This window comes from Neopsephotus bourkii, unplaced genomic scaffold (genome assembly GCF_033783945.1).
Source record: "Neopsephotus bourkii isolate Nb327-2 ecotype Australia unplaced genomic scaffold, CSIRO-AGI_Nbou_v1 NB_346, whole genome shotgun sequence".
Classification (NCBI taxonomy): domain Eukaryota; kingdom Metazoa; phylum Chordata; class Aves; order Psittaciformes; family Psittacidae; genus Neopsephotus; species Neopsephotus bourkii.
The window spans coordinates 1,323,532-1,339,391 of NW_026900852.1; the positions used below are offsets into that span (position 1 = coordinate 1,323,532).

Consider the following 15,860-nt stretch of genomic DNA (forward strand, 5'->3'; position numbering starts at 1 on the left):
ATGACCTCAGCAGCTGAGGGTTTAAGGAAAATACATATTAAAAGACAATAAATACTCCTGCTTGCAATTCCTTCTCTGATTTTACTGGTATCAGGTTGGCAGATACATAACTGCCCTCGTAAAACCAGAATTAGACAACTGTCTTTAATGACCACCATCCACACCTTTTAGGAGCATGGGAATGCCATTACACTTGTGATGCTCATGGAAATGTGGCGTGCTGCTGATATGGAGCTAACAGGAATCGATGGGAGTTGTTCCAGTTTCAGCTCAATAGGCTGCGGGTCAATGTTTTAAACTCAATTTGAAGGAAACCAGTGCTTCAAGCAGCTTTCTCCCTCCATCTGTAGCACAGCTAAAGCTGACAGATATCCCCATGTCTAACAGAGCTGGCTGTAAACTAATCACGAAGGCCTTCATTCCATTTTCTTTTCATTTCCTGTCTAACACTGAGCTCTAAATATGTTACCTTTGATGCATCAAGTTGACTTTGCACGTCCCGGTTTCCCTGCAAGCTGCCTAGCACACAGAATGGGTACATCCAGACATATCCTTCCTTTCAGAGAAAAAGAGGTTTTTTTTCAGGCAAGGAAACATAGAAAACAATATAATATCATATCATAGATGTGAAACAAGACTCAGTACTTCCAGAAATTCATTAAGCCCTTACCTTGTGGCCAAGTGTATTTCTCATAAGAACACCCAATATAAACACCTGAAACTATCACAAAATTCATTATATCCTAAATCCTCCAGTTGTATCACTCAGCCTCCAGTTAAAAACTTACAGCTTATGCTCTAATCTGAATTGCTTTAGCTTCAGCGTGGGGTTTGCATCTGAAAAGCCTGACTTTTGAGTGAAGAAACAACAAACTTTGATAATAAAGAAAGTTTCTTCTCTCTCTTCCCCTTCCACGGGCCCGTATCATACAATCACAGAGTGGTTTATGTTGGAAGGGAGCCCCTGCCACAGGCAGGGACCCCTTCCACTGGAGCAGCTTGCTCCAAGCCCCTGTGTCCAACCTGGCCTTGAACACTGCCAGGGATGGGGCAGCCACAGCTTCTCTGGGCACCCTGTGCCAGCGCCTCAGCACCCTCACAGGGAAGAGCTTCTGCCTAAGAGCTCAGCTCAGTCTCCCCTCGGGCAGGTTCAAGCCATTCCCCTTGGCCTGTCCCTGCAGGCCCTTGTCCCAAGCCCCTCTCCAGCTTTCCTGCAGCCCCTTTAGGCACTGGAGCTGCTCTAAGGTCTCCCCTTCAGGAGCCTTCTCTTCTCCAGGCTGACCCAGCCCAGCTCTCTCAGCCTGGTTCCACAGCAGAGCTGCTCCAGCCCTCTGTTCTTTTGAAACCACCTTGTGTTTCCTACGTAAACCAAATAAATTGAGCTTCTTACACCTCAAAACAATTCTTGAGCTCCTCCTAAGAGCCAGGCTGGAGGTGAAGCAGGACAAAGCATTGCTCCCCTTGGCCACGGAGCCACAGGGTCACACAGGCAGAGAAACCATTCAAACAGTAGCTTGGCTGTGGTGTCCCAACCACAAAATCATATGTTTATTTTTTGTTGTTTTTTTTTTCCACCACTTTTGTTGTTGTTGTCATTTTATTGATAAAAACTACACAAAAACTAACTGATCATAATAATTAATTAAAAAAAACCAAAACCCAATGTTACACATTCTCCTGTGGTTTAGAAATGGCGTCAGCCAGTGAGTTGCACCAAATACTCTTTTTGCTTGAAAAGATTTTTTCTTCTGATCCATTCCAAGCACAGCACTTCCATTTTGGTTCCCAAATGTCCATTAATTTTGCTCAACAAGCACCGCTGGACTGGAAATAGGAGTCGTTATTCCGTTCCATGTTTTCCCCTTTTTTTTTAGAGCCCGAAAAGGAATTATAGTGTCAACAATGAAGCACAATGAAGATAGGCAAAATCAAAAGCACCCTCCATAGTGTACAGCCTGTGTCTTAAATGTACATGCACCCGAGTTTCTTTGTTTCTGCTGCATCAATTGCCAATGTCCTTTTGGTTCAACATAAGCTTTAATGCCCATGTCTGAAGGTTGAAATATTAGTGCTTGACCACTAAAAAAAACACCCCAAAACCAACCAAAAAGAAACCAAAGCCCCAAAGGAAAAACCAGAAAATAGAGATTTCTCTGTCGTTGCTTTAAAAAGAACAAAAAATATGAGACACATCTTTGTTGAGTAATAACCACTGAAGAAGGGACCATGGTTGACCCACCCTACCCAAGCCCTCGCCCTCCCCTTTTGTTTTTACCTGTGGTTCTCCTTCCCTGGAACCGTGCAATGTAGAAAAATCAAATATACAAACAAAACTCTTAAATCCATCCCTTTATGTAGCTAGAGTGAAATCTATTTTTTTTTCTCTGTTTTGTTTTAATAAGAACTTGACAATCTCTCTTTAATATTTACATTGAGGAATTTGTTTGAAAGTTTAAAGCAAAGAAAATCCTGAAGTTCTCAGTGGGTCCTGCAAGGTCGCGCTTGCACAGTCTGCGGAGGTTGCTTCAGCCCCTTCCCTTTGTCTCTGTTGGAACATTTGTAACTGGAATGGTAGATTTGAGTGTCTTGCCCTGGTCTCTTCTGAGATGAAAAGTCCCCTCAAAAGAACTCCCACACTGCCCCTGAAGAGCTTGTCTCCACTGTTAGTTTGGTATTCTCTCAATGTAAATGGCTGGAGCAGCCGAACGTGCGATTGTAGCTATGAAGCTGTGGTCTCGACTGAGTTCCAGGTTGGTTGTCTCAGCCTGCTCCCGGGACATGGCATCGTAGCCCTTATTTACATGGAGAGGCTTATGAGCTTGGCAGTATCCGATCACCGGCTGGTCATAACTGTAGTAGGGTAAAGTCTTCATGTGGTGAGGAACCTGCACCAGAGAAACAGAGATCAAGAAAGAGAAAGCTGTAAATAAGGTGCTCAGGCATGCATTTGTACAGCATCTATCACAGCATGACCTCTAACCAATTGGGTGCTCAGCACATCCACACTCATCACACCAAGATAAACCTTTGAGGCTGATAGGCTGACTGAGGCCCACGCACCTCCCTCTTGACCAGGACTGCCTACATCTGTGTTAGCCAGTGGATCCCCACTTGAGGATGGACCTTGTATCTGCTGCAAGCCTGCAGTGACCACAGCCTCCTTCTGTCCCTTTTGCCTAGAGAACCTGTGGCTGCCCCATCCCTGGCAGTGCTCAAGGCCAGGTTGGACACAGGGGCTTGGAGCAAGCTGCTCCAGTGGAAGGGGTCCCTGCCCGTGGCAGGGGTTGGAGCTGGCTGAGCTTTAAGGTCCCTTCGAACCCAAACCAGTCTGGGATTCTGTGATTTGCCGTCTGAAGCCAAGTTAGAGGGGACTGCTCTATCCATTTCAGCAACTGTCTGTGGACAGACTCTCAAAGCAGTCCTGAGTGCTGAATTCTGGCCTGTTTTGGATAATCTGGCTCTGAAAGGTGAACCGGAAGCTGCTGGTAGAGTCATAGAATGGTTTAGGTTGAAAGGACCTTAAGATGATCCAGTTCCAATCTCCTGCCATGCGTAGGGACACCTCACCATAGACCATGCTGCCCGAGGCTTCATCCAGGCTGGCCTTGAATACTGCCAGTGATGGGGCAGCCACAGCTTCTCTGGGCACCCTCTGCCAGTGCCTCAGCACCCTCACAGGGAAGAGCTTCTGCCTTATCTCCAACCTGAACTTCCCCTGTTCAGGTTTAACCCCATCACCCCCTTACCCCTGTCCTTGCAATACAAACCTGTTAAAAACTGGCCCTTCCTCCAGTGCCTTGAAAGGGGCTGAGCATTTCCACAGATCTCAGCCCAGCCTGAGCATGTCACAGCACTGGGGAACCCAGCTGCCAGCACACAGAGCTTCCAGCCCAGCTGAACACCTGTCTGTCTCTCTATGACAAAGCTGCCTGCCCCAGGTCACCATTTCCTCAGGTCTTTATCTTACAACCTCCCCCAGATAAACACTATCAAAGCAGCTCAACAGCGCTGAGCAGACGCACACCTTGTGAAATGGTCACGTAGCTGAGCTCTATCCTGAATCCCATCTCTCTGCTTCATGGAGATACTCAGAAACTGCCAGCCTCCTCCTCCAACCCTCTCCTTTTCCCATAAATGATCTATGCCTGCAAATGTTAATCCTGCAGCTAAATATTATTTATGGCCCAGCATCAGCTACAAATCTTTGCAGATAATTTTATCATCTGCAAGAGAGAAGCTGATCAAATAGCAAGAAATACGCTCTTAGGGAAAAAACCACACACTGCAGGAGATACAGGCAAGAGTTTATTGTAGCACAGAAAGCCTAAGCTCATTAGAGCTGCAGATATCCTACACATAATTCAATCTTCTAACAAATGCCTTTTTATTTTCCATGCCCAACTTTAAGAGAAGACTACAGAGCTAATTTATCACAAGTTTCCATTGCAGGGCATGGAATCACAGACTGGTTTGGGTTGAAAAGGACCTGAAGATCATCCAGTTCCAACCTGCTGCCATGGGCAGGGACCCCTTCCACTGGAGCAGCTTGCTCCAAGCCCCTGTGTCCAACCTGGCCTTGAGCACTGCCAGGGATGGGGCAGCCACAGCTTCTCTGGGCACCCTGTGCCAGCGCCTCAGCACCCTCACATAAATCACTTCTGCCTTATCTCCAACCTGAACTCCCCCTGTTTCAGTCTGAACCCATCACCCCTTGTCCTATCCCTACAGTCCCTGATGAAGAGCCCCTCTCCAGCATCCTTGTAGCTCCCTTCAGACACTGGAAGCTGCTCTGAGGTCTCCATGCAGCTTCTCTTCTCCAGCCCCAGTGTTCTCAGCCTGGCTCCATACGGGAGCTGCTCCAGCCCCTGAGCATCCTCATGGCCTCGTCTGGACCTACTCCAACAGCTCCATTTCCTTATGTTGAGGACACCAGAACTGCACACAGGGCTGCAAGGGGGTTCTCACAAGAGCAGGACAGCACAGGCATGCTTGGCTCAAAGAAGTACGAAAAAGCAAGGGCGTTAGGGCTAACTGTACACTTTGCAGGGTTAGAGTTCCTCCTGCATTTGGATCCTCTCAGCAGCTCAATTCCTGCCTCTGCTTCTCTGCAGAATACTGGAGAGACTCCAAAACTGTTCCACTGGATGGAATTCAGCTGCAAATGTTGTTTTACGTGACAGCTGAAAGGCAAGGATGCAGAAGACAAGCTGCTGACCAGAATTTGATGGGACAACTGTGTTCACTTGTGGATCAAATTCATCCACAGTAAGAAACTGTGACTCTTTGGATACAGTGATATCTACGCCAATGCCTATCAGGGCCTGGATTTGTCTTCAGCCTTTAAGGCAGCCCTTTATGCTTCTATAAAAGCCAAGGACCATTTGTGTTCTGGAGAGATGAGAGATTGAGGTGCCAGCTTTACAGCAATAATCCACAGGACATTAACCTGGGTGCAACACTCTTTGCTTGTTTCCTCCCCTTCTCCATACAGGAGTCAGAAGGATCAGCATCTCAACAGCATCCCTATAACGGGATGAACACACTTCCTTTCCAGCTGTTTCTGTGTAGTTTTATAGAATCTCTCACTTGTTTTCACTTCAAAACCAGGTTTGTGTATGCCTGAATCATATTAGGAAGGGTCTCTGTGCTCTACTGAGTGGAGGGAAGGTGTAAAACATGACATAGGTGTATTGGGCAATGAGGGAATTAAAAAGCTGCAGGTTAATGTGTAGAAAGCACTTCCAGGATAATGAAGGCCAGCAATGGATTGCTGCTCCCCATTTTCAGGCCTGGCCTTTGTACAACTCTTTCTCTTTTCAGTGCCAGATCCCACCAAGGGAAGTAAAACAACAGTCACAGAATCACAGAATAGTTTGGGTTGGAAAGGACCTTAGGAGCATCCTGTTCCGGCCCCCTGCCATAGGCATGGACACTTCACACTAGACCATGTCAACCTAATCATGTCAAATGACTGTAAGACCCATAATCCTTAAGGTACCTTCAGTAAAACTGGGTTAAGAAATGCCACCAGCACCCCCCAGGTTAGCTCTTGCATTGGCTCCAGAGTCAAGGTAACAACCGCAGAAAACATGCAACAGAACAGAACCTTCCTGATGGCAGTGAAAGGCTCCCAGAGGACTGTCCCACAGAATGAAGTGCCCTTTCCTTCCCTGAAACTCCTTCTCTGACACAGGACTGGAACTGGATGAGCTTTAAGGTCCCTTCCAACCCAAACCAGCCTGGGATTCTATGGGTTTCAGAAAGACAGAAGGGATCATTTTCATGTACAGTGAAGGGACCCTACCTCAAACCTAAGTCCACGAAAGCTCTTTCAGGACACAGCTTTGACTGCAGATGCAGACTATTGCAGATGGGGACACATTTGTGCCACCACTCAGACTGGCACAAGTAAGAGGGATGGCAAGTACTGATGCCATTGCTCATTAAACAAAGCTGATACTAATCAGATTTCTTCTGATTCAGAGATCAACAAAACATATTTAAGAATACCTAAGATACTGAAAGTTAATTTTATATGTCTTTTTACTCCAGGATTCAAAGCAACTCCTAGTTTCATTAAAGCTATGGAACTAATACCTGAGATACTGAGATGTGACCTTGGAGAAGCCATTTTATGAGCTGGAAAATGAGAAGATTAAGTCCTGTCCCTGCTTGCCCTTGGAGACTAGAGCTGTTTGAGGCAAGGGCTGTTTGTGCAGGGACTAAACCAACACAACTGTAACCTAAGCCGGGATCTTTCAGCTCCTGTGGTCTCCAAGAGACAACAAAGCAGAGGAGGAGAGTGAAGAAAATCCAGGCAGGTCACTAAATACCTCAGCAAACAAATACAGCCTCTGGGATTGTGTCACCTCTATCTCAAGGCCTTTGCCACAGAAGGCATGGTTTTCACTAGCTGGAAAATGGAAGTAAGGCTGAAAATTACCTGCCAGCAAATGAAAGGCATTCAGGAGCAGAACAGGGATCCTCCAGCCTCCTCCCTGCTGCCACTCACCACAGCCACTTGTGCTACAGCTCTCTTTAAGCTCAGTTTCGGACTAAGTTCAATTGCAAATGAAGATAAAGAGTTGCTTACATGGAAACAGAACAGATATAAAATTCTTTCTTTCCTATCCCAGACTGGTTTGGGTCGGAAGGGACCATAAAGCTCATCCAGTTCCAACCCCTGGACTAGGCTGAGCCAAGCCCTGCCTTGGCAGGTGGATTTACTGACTTATTCTATCAATTTCTGATAGAAGAGAAAGTTCTCTATAAGATGTCAGTGCTCAGGATTCATCCTGGACCCCTGTTGCAGGACTAAAACCTGGAGTTTTACCAAAACAGCTATAAAAATCCTTATTCTGGAACTTGGAATACACACCAGTAAAGATGTAACCTCACCATACAGCCACTGAATGCAGTGAGCTCTAAAGACTACTGGACTGGTGCCTAAGTAAGCATCAGGTGACCTTATTTAAAATACCATTCTCTACCACCTCTTGCAGGATGTTAAACACCCTCATACACCCATAATTCCTTCCCTGATTCCTAACATCATGCTTCAGCCAACCTGAAATTCAGGCCTGATATGAACTCTAAGGTAAGACACTTCCCTATCAAGTAATGGCAAGAGCCTTTACCAGAATGCCAAGTTCTTCCCACTGCAACTCCTGCTTCAGTACTTTCTTCTGTGCTCACAACAGACTCAGTGTAGTGAAGATCAGGTGAGGATCAGAGAGAGAGGAACTTTCTGCCTCCCTCAATCTGTTGCAAGATCTGATCACCAGCAGTCCCAGTTGGAATAATTCCCTGGTAAACTGCTACATCACCTTTTGGAAACACAGGTTTTCCAAACAGATCTGTTTCATGTTGGAAATATTACTGCTTTTTTCTTTACGTTCCATTTTGAAGAAGGATCTCTCACCATTCATCCCCCTGCAGAGAAGGAAGCTCTGTCTTGAGAAACACAAATGGTCTCAGTGACTCACTACCAGAACCATCAGCAAGGGGACAGGAATATAACGTAAGGCAGTACTGACAATCCCAGCAGGGTTGCTGGGGGTATGGATGTGGTGGGATGGAGTGTGCTTTATTTTCTTCCCTGAAAGGAGAATGGTTTTAGGGCATAAACTGTCACAGGACCCTCAAACAAGTGACTGCTTTGGCAAGAAAGTAAAGCCTAGAGCCTGGCAACAGAAGTGATGGATGTTCCCAGAACCAGACTTTCTCTGTTCTCTCAGTCTGGGCACTTTGGCTTCATACAGTCACTGTTTAAACACTGCACTTCATAGGTCTTCCATTCTGTCGCTTCTGTTTTCAAAGAGAAGGAGCACTCTGTTTTTTAAACCTGAAGACATGCTCCATTTATCCAGGTGGAAAATGCAATCTGACAACCACCTCTGTCCTGCAGGAGACACCTTTTCCTTCCGAAAACCAAAACTGAAGCATGAATAAACTCAGGCAGTTGAACATGATCTGCTTCCACATTTGTTGGTACTTTATAATCCAGGTAAACTGATTTGTGTGTTAAGTATTTGCCTAATTAATGATTAAATGATTAAATTACAACTTTAGAAGTTGTCCATACATAGTGGAAACTCAAGAGTTACAAAAGATAGAAGCTATCTTTTCTCATTAGTGCTAATATTTAGTCTCAGAACACCATGGCCTCGTTGCTGAATTAGCATCATAGCTGTTGATAAATCAAATTCAGAGTTCATTTTAAAGCCTACCGTAATTTAGACTAAAAATAAGCAAGATAAACTATCCCAGCTTTATGATTAGCGAAGCACAGCTTCACATTTGAGGTGGATGGATCAAACACATTAGCAGATAGATCTGGCTTAAACTATGTCAGTGGACTGCACACTGCTGAAAAATCACAGTTCACAACTCTGGAACATCCCTTTGGAGTCAGCCCAGAAAAACATTCCTATTCAGGAGAAGGCCCAACCATACACTTCCTATTAAACCCACTAGAAAGGACACTGAAGGTAGCTCTAGAATATGAATGGGTACCTTTTTGCTTCTGTTTCCAATGGGAGCAAACACAAAAGGGACTGGCTAGTTTTTAAAACAGGCCTAAACTCACTTCCTAAGGTAATTCTCATACTGACAAAAGAATCCAAATCTCATTTATTGTCGTTCAGAACTTGGCTGTCTGAGGGCTCGGTTCAGACGTGGGGTGAGGTGGTTTGGTACTGCTCTTAACAGAGGTTGTGACACATCTTACATGTGTTTCTCATGTGAAGGTCTTCACAGTCTTTAATTAGCTCAGGTTCTCTAAGAGCTACAGATCCACTGGGATTTGCCTGAGGTTGGTGTGCTTACATTAGGCATGAGGCGGAGCCAGAGTCTTTTGGTAGCTTGAATTGTAGGTGCAATTCCCACAATCAATCTCCTGCAATTTCACGTTCAATTTCCTTCCCACTCCAGACAGAAACCACTTCTTTGCCTCCTCCAGCTACTTCCCACCAACTCAGATTAATGGTCTAAGCAGCTCCCCCATGGTGAAGAGAGAAATGAGAAGGAATCTTTAGTCTGTAGGTGAAGGTCCCACATTGCACAGTACTGAGCCCAGAGCTCCAGAATCCTCAGTGGCACAAGAGGAACCCCCAACTCCTTATCAGAGACTGGTCTGGGTTGGAAGGGACCTTAAGGCTCCTCCAGCTCCAACCCCCTGCCATGGGCAGGGACACCTTCCACTAGAGCAGCTTGCTCCAAGCCAGCCCCTTTACATATGGGAGCCTTCCCTTCTCCAAGAAATTGAGGACATCTAAGCCTCCACAGAGGGTTGGTGCTCCACAGTGATAGCTCCTAATCTCTTGCACTCTTGTACACACACATGCAAATGTGGATGTACACCCTAAGTGACAGTGCTGTACGAAGTAAGCTTGTCTTCTAGTTAAAGCACATTACCTCTGCTGATTCACTCCTCTGAAGTCTTTTTCCTTACCTTATGCTTACATCCATCACAACAGTTCTACAAACTGGTCTTATGAGCATCCTACATCCACTGAGACTTGGATCCTACCAGCCCAGCTGGAACTGTGGCTAATGCAGAGTCCTGCAGACACTGCTGAATATGCTTTTGTCCAAACCAGAGTGCATTTAGCACCCTGCAGCTTCTTACGCAAAACAAGCAGTGAGAGGCCAGGGCAAAGACTGCTCTCCTAACCAGATGTGAGCATTAAATCAAGGTCTTTAGAACCCAGCCTGAAGTCTTCTGAAGGATGTCAGGGTTGGGCACAAGACAGCTTCCTCAATGCATGGAATAGGAGCCTTTTCTTCCTGTTATTGACAGCAAAGACACTATTCATAGTAAGATGATGACTCTATGATTCTTTACCAAACATTAAGCTACAGATAAAAGGTTGTGGTTGGCAGATCTCACACCTTGTCCTAGTCAAAAAAGCGGGTATCAGTGGAAATCTGGAGCCGAACTACTACAAATGACTGACAGATGGGTCATTAACCTTCCTCAATTCTAGTGTTTCTAGCTGGAGAAATGGGATCCCAAAATTGACACGGACTGTCAGAGCAGACGTGTTAGCCTGACAGATGAGGAGAAGCAGCAGAGAGGAGACAGAGGGCAGACAGCAGCACAGCCATCAGCTCCTCCTGCACGTCCTGTTAGAGGTCTATTTATAGTTCATAAAAAGTTAACTGATAATTAATAACTAGAGAAATTAAACAAACATAATCGTGTCAGATATGATTATAAGCATATTAACCCAATAAATTATGTCGTGTTAATAGGCAACTTAAGGATAGATGGGGCTACATAATACTCTGCAAAATTGATTGATTTCATATAAAACAAAGATAATTAGAGCTTATCTATTAATTTCTGATGTGGCAGTAAAATATTCCCCAACTTTTTAAACCATCCATAAGCTATACAGGCTATCCTATAAGGACAGGAATTGATGATTTATTCATCCTTGCAGAGAGTATTTCATGGTTTAAACCCTGATACAACATCACCCTGTCACTTCCACTGACACTATGAAGTGGATTTTAAGCTTCCCTGCCCATCCCTACAGATAACTTCCTAATCCTTCTACCCCATCACACAAATGCCTTTCCCTTTAAAGAGGAACCCCTCCATGGGCTGTTTAACCAAGAGTGTTTTTCCAGCGAGAAGCATCATGCTCACTCCTCTGCTCCCTCTATGGGCCGATTTGATCTTTCAATCAGGAAATGAAAAGGTTTCCCTAAAGGAAACCCTGAGAAAGAAGAAAAGCCTTGTAAGCCTTGTTATTGTTCCTTGGGCAGAATATTTCCTCTAAATTGCTTTATGTGGTTGTTATGGAGTATCTGGCTCCTGACAAAAAAGCCCCACTGATGGAAAATTTCAAGTGAGATCCCCAGTAACCTTCGATTTTCCGCCTTGGAAGGCCGATAAAATAAACAAACTATCCAGATATCTAATTGGAAAGCCATTAATATTGTTTCCAGTGCTATCAGGATAATTTCCTATAGAATTCAATAGGGATAGAAGCCTGGTGGTTCAAAAACGTTTTTACATTGCATGGAGACAGGTTAGTTCTTCCAAAGTGATGCAGTATGTTGTAGTAGTTACCTACCTAGATGCAAAAGAATCCTTTTGGGTGCATAAACAGATGTACCTTCAAAACATATAGCCTATTTGAAGGCAACTCAGCTTGCATTTAGCCACTTTAAAAAGCTCTATTCTCCCCAGGAATTTCTGCTCCCTGTGAATTGCACTAAGAGCTGCAAAGGGTGGATCGGTTTGTACTTAACCTCTCAGGACAAGGCAAAGGTCCACCTAGCCAAGTCTCAAAGGGATCAAGAAGAAAGAGTTGAGCATAGATCAGCAATCTAGTAATAACTCCCACAGGGCATTCTCCTGACCTCCAACACTCCCAGCTTCAGTTGGCTTTCTGAATTGCTGGCATTTCAGGCCCCAAGTGCTACAGAGCTGGATCTGTGATGTATTTAAGAGTCTGAAGCATCCTCCCAGCCCCCAGGTCCAGTGCAGCACTTGAGAAAAGGAAGGATGACAGTAAGGGAAAAGGCAGAGCTGTAATCATGAAGATGACAACCTGCTCCAGCCATTACAATAAATAAGTACATATTCAATACAAACATCTGATAACATTGCTGCCACAGTGACAAATGAAGGCAATGGAGAATGAGTGAAATAAGTTTTTGTCTCATATTAAAACACTTCCTTTACATTAGATCTGCATAAAGTTTATAGCCTGCAAAAGAACTAGAGGGCTTCTTCAAAGGTTTTTAAATACTATTTAAAGTTGTGCATGGATTCTGTACATCAAGAGACCAAAAATGTACTGCCTAAAGCTGGAGAAATGTGACTCAAATTGCACAATACGCTGTCCTTAAGACATGAGTAGGGATAAACAAGGCAACGTGATGCCTTATGCTTAAAACCCACACCAGCGCTAGGAGAAAGGGATCTGGGGTGTCTTATTAGGCTGATAAAAGAAATAGAAGCTTTTCCTTCTCTGTTATCCAGTTAAACTACACCCAGAAGATTTTGGCTGGAGTCAGAGGCCACTTTCAACCCACTGTTTGAGTAACAAAATGCTTAGAGCCACATTTATAATCGGCACTAATTCCTTTAACATGGCAATATTAAATATGCAGGTAGTATCCAGCCCCTGCATCCCCCAACAAGCTGTAACATGACAGAGTCCTCCTCCTCTGTCATCATTAAAAATTCAATGCTCAACATTATGACATTGGCTTAAGAGAGCAGATAATTTGATTTATTTTTCAGTCAGCTCAAGGCAATTTGAAGGGGTCCTTCTTTACAGAAAATGGGTGCCAAAGAGAAGAAAGCATGAAGAAATAAGATGCCAACGCTACTGTTTTACCTCATCTGGGGATCAGATGGTGACATCAGCCATCAACATCCAGAGCTGTTGATCTGGTACGACATAAACTAAAAGAGGAGCCAGCAAAGCATCACAACTGTAAACTGAGCACAAGTTCTGGGAATTACTTATTTCTCCTGAGAAAACAGTGAGATAAATTCACTCCCATGGGAGAGATGAAAGAAACTGCTGGCACCACAGACCTTCCTGGACACGGGAGGGAGCTCCTATTGTACTGAATGTCTCAGCAGGGTTCTGTTCATGAGAAATCACAAGATTTTAATTGCCTCCCCTGTCTCCTAGCAGAGGAATCAGTGTGCACTGACATACAGGTGGCATAAACATAGTGGTGAGAGCATTAATCCAGGAGCAGAAGGGACAGCTCCTGATGTGCAGATGTCACTTCCATTAACGCTGATGGGAGCCGCGCGCCTACACCAAGAGGAAGCTGCAAGCCCCCCCCTGTTTCCAAAAGGTGCTGAGAGATGACTCATGTTGGGGTGAGGATTTACATAAGCACCATCTTCCCTGAAAGGGTGAGCATCAGTCTCTGCCTCTTGCAGCACCGTAAGTTAAGGTAGAATAGGGCTGAGCTCAAGGGAAATGACTATTTTAGGCTGTGGGAGACAAAATAATCTAGGGATGAAGATGATAAAATAAGCAGGGATGTGACCAGTTGTGGGTGACACGCTGCTGGGTACCAATGCTGGTGTCAGCGTTCCTTGAAGGCAGCAGCTTTAAGTCAGAAGACACGGTGGAGGGGCTGGAATGGGACACAGCGTGGCTTAGGCATGATGGGGAACAAACACTGAAGCTCTTTTCGCAGCTCCTTTGTCACCGAACCCACAGACTGTGATGGGAGAGCATGTTCAGCCCATCAACTCCAAGGAGAATCTCTCTACCTGAACCTCAGAGGCTCCCAGCCTGCCAAGCTATAAATATATTACTAGTAGGTATGGCTACATAGCTCCCTCCCACCTACCTGTGTGAAAACAAGACACTGCAGAGCAATATAAGCACTTTAATTAAACTCAGAGAAAGCCTCGAGACCCTTGGCTGTGAATTACAACAACTCACCGTATTCCTAAAGCCTCTCTTTTCTGTGACAGGGCAAGCACACGCTGCCACAGCTCATCTATGACAAGCAAAGGAGGGATGCAACAGCAGTATCATCTGAACAGGCTCCTGGGATGGCAAAGGGGAGAGAGCAGGGCAGGGACTCATAGAGAACAGTGCTAGAGAATGAATACCAAACGTGGGGTCACGCTTCAGTCACCTACAGAATCACTGTATAGCAGAGGGAAGCAAGCAGAGAATTAATGCAAGACTGTCCAGCATTGCAGGCAAGGGCACTGCACAATGATGACATTATTTTTTAATGCTATACAGAAAACAAATGACTTTTTCAGTCCTCTGGGCAAGTTTTATAATATGCAGGGAAATAATCAGCAAAGACATACTCAAAATCCTCGAGAAAACTGGAAGATGGGTTAGAAAATCTTGGCTTAGCAATCTTTGCTGCCACAAAGCCCAGCAGATCAATTCAATGACTTCATGCAAGCAAAAACAATGGGAATAATTACTGAGCAAAAGTCATTGCTTTTAAAGCAGAATGGAATGCCTGCATGACAGCAGAAAACCAGCTAAACCCCCCCAGACCACACACTAAATCCTCAAAGCAGCCACTGTAAAACGTGCAAGGAGAATGCAGCAACTACCCAGGAAAAACACTGAAACACCAGAAAATAGGGTTTAGTGGTCAACCTGCTGAGAACTGGCACAGAAACTACATGGTCAAATGGTTCAGAAGCAGAAAGGCCAGATGCTCCAAGCTGCCTTTGCTCTGCGGAGATGGGCATCAGCACGTCTTCCTCATTCTGTCCCATTTCTAAGCACCAACAGAGCTGCTCCAGCCCCGGGTCCAGGATGGAAGAGCTCTGGGACTGCTCTGTGTCAAGATCACCCCTGTCCCCTTGGAAACAGCTGTCAGCTGGAAGAGCCAGAGCTGTAATTACCGGCAAACAGATTGGGATGTGTAAATGTGAGCAGCAGCCTGAGACCGGCTCTGGAAAACAAGAAGCAACGAGAAATCAAGCTCCTTCCCTGTGCAGCCGAGCACTATTGAATCTGGCCAGGAGAGGGCTGCAGAGGACATGGACTTCGGAGCCTGCTCCCTAATACAGACCGGCGTTTCAGACAAGCCAGAGCAGTCTCGTCCCTATTCTGATGCAATGAACATTAATAAGCAGAAGTAGCTGCTGCCCACTCGGACCGTTTCTGTGCACAGCAGTCGCGATGGAGTGTAAATGAAAAGAACCAGGTTCAAAGAATCCTGCTGCAAAATAAGATCTGCCCTGTGCCCTGGATTCTGGAAGCAAAGGAGTGGCTGCTAGAAATACCTGCAGCTCACATCAAGAGAGCGTGCTTCAGCACTCGACCAGCCAAGCACAAGCCAAATGCTTTCCACCTACTTGGATATTTAAACTTGTTCTGTTGGGAAAGGGAATGCCAGTGGGTCCACAGGGACAAAGAGACAAAGAATTCTACTTTTTCAGAGTGTAGTACCACTCTGGTGTATTACTGGTGTGGTGGAACATGGGGCTGCAACCATTAACAACCTTCAGCATGGGGTCTTCCCCTTTGATGCATCTATACCAGTTGCAAACACCTAGAACAAGTACCCAAGGCAAGATGCAGGTGGTATCATGACCTCATCCCTGACTATAGGTGAAAGAGTGCAGGAGAAGAAATACAAAGAGATAACCAAGCCTCTCATCATCCTAAATCTGCTACTTATTTGCAGTGCGTGGAGGCCTCCACAAGACCTGCAACCACAGTGTGGCAACCAACGCTCATGACTGGATAAGAGCCCTGGCCCTCAAGAGCTTGTACTCCAGACAGGCATGACAGATGAAGGGTGGGAGAAAAGCAAACAGCAAACAAGAAAGAGATCTCGAAAGTGATGCACAGATTGAGGGACAGATTTTTCCACAAGCTAAA

The 15,860-nt window shown here is 45.3% G+C and overlaps 1 protein-coding gene across 4 annotated transcripts in view; it reads right to left on the reverse strand.

The window, feature by feature from the left end:
• Positions 1–1,514: 1,514 nt before the first annotated feature.
• Positions 1,515–15,860, reverse strand: part of LRRTM4 (leucine rich repeat transmembrane neuronal 4) — a 419,241-nt gene continuing 404,895 nt past the window's right edge. For 3 of the 4 annotated variants that reach the window (XM_061348236.1, XM_061348235.1, XM_061348237.1), the window contains one exon: positions 1,515–2,885. In XM_061348236.1, coding sequence (XP_061204220.1) covers positions 2,664–2,885 — 222 coding nt within the window. In that variant the 3' untranslated portion in view covers positions 1,515–2,663. The remainder of the gene's footprint in view (positions 2,886–15,860) is intronic. The other variant, XM_061348238.1, reaches the window with a different exon arrangement.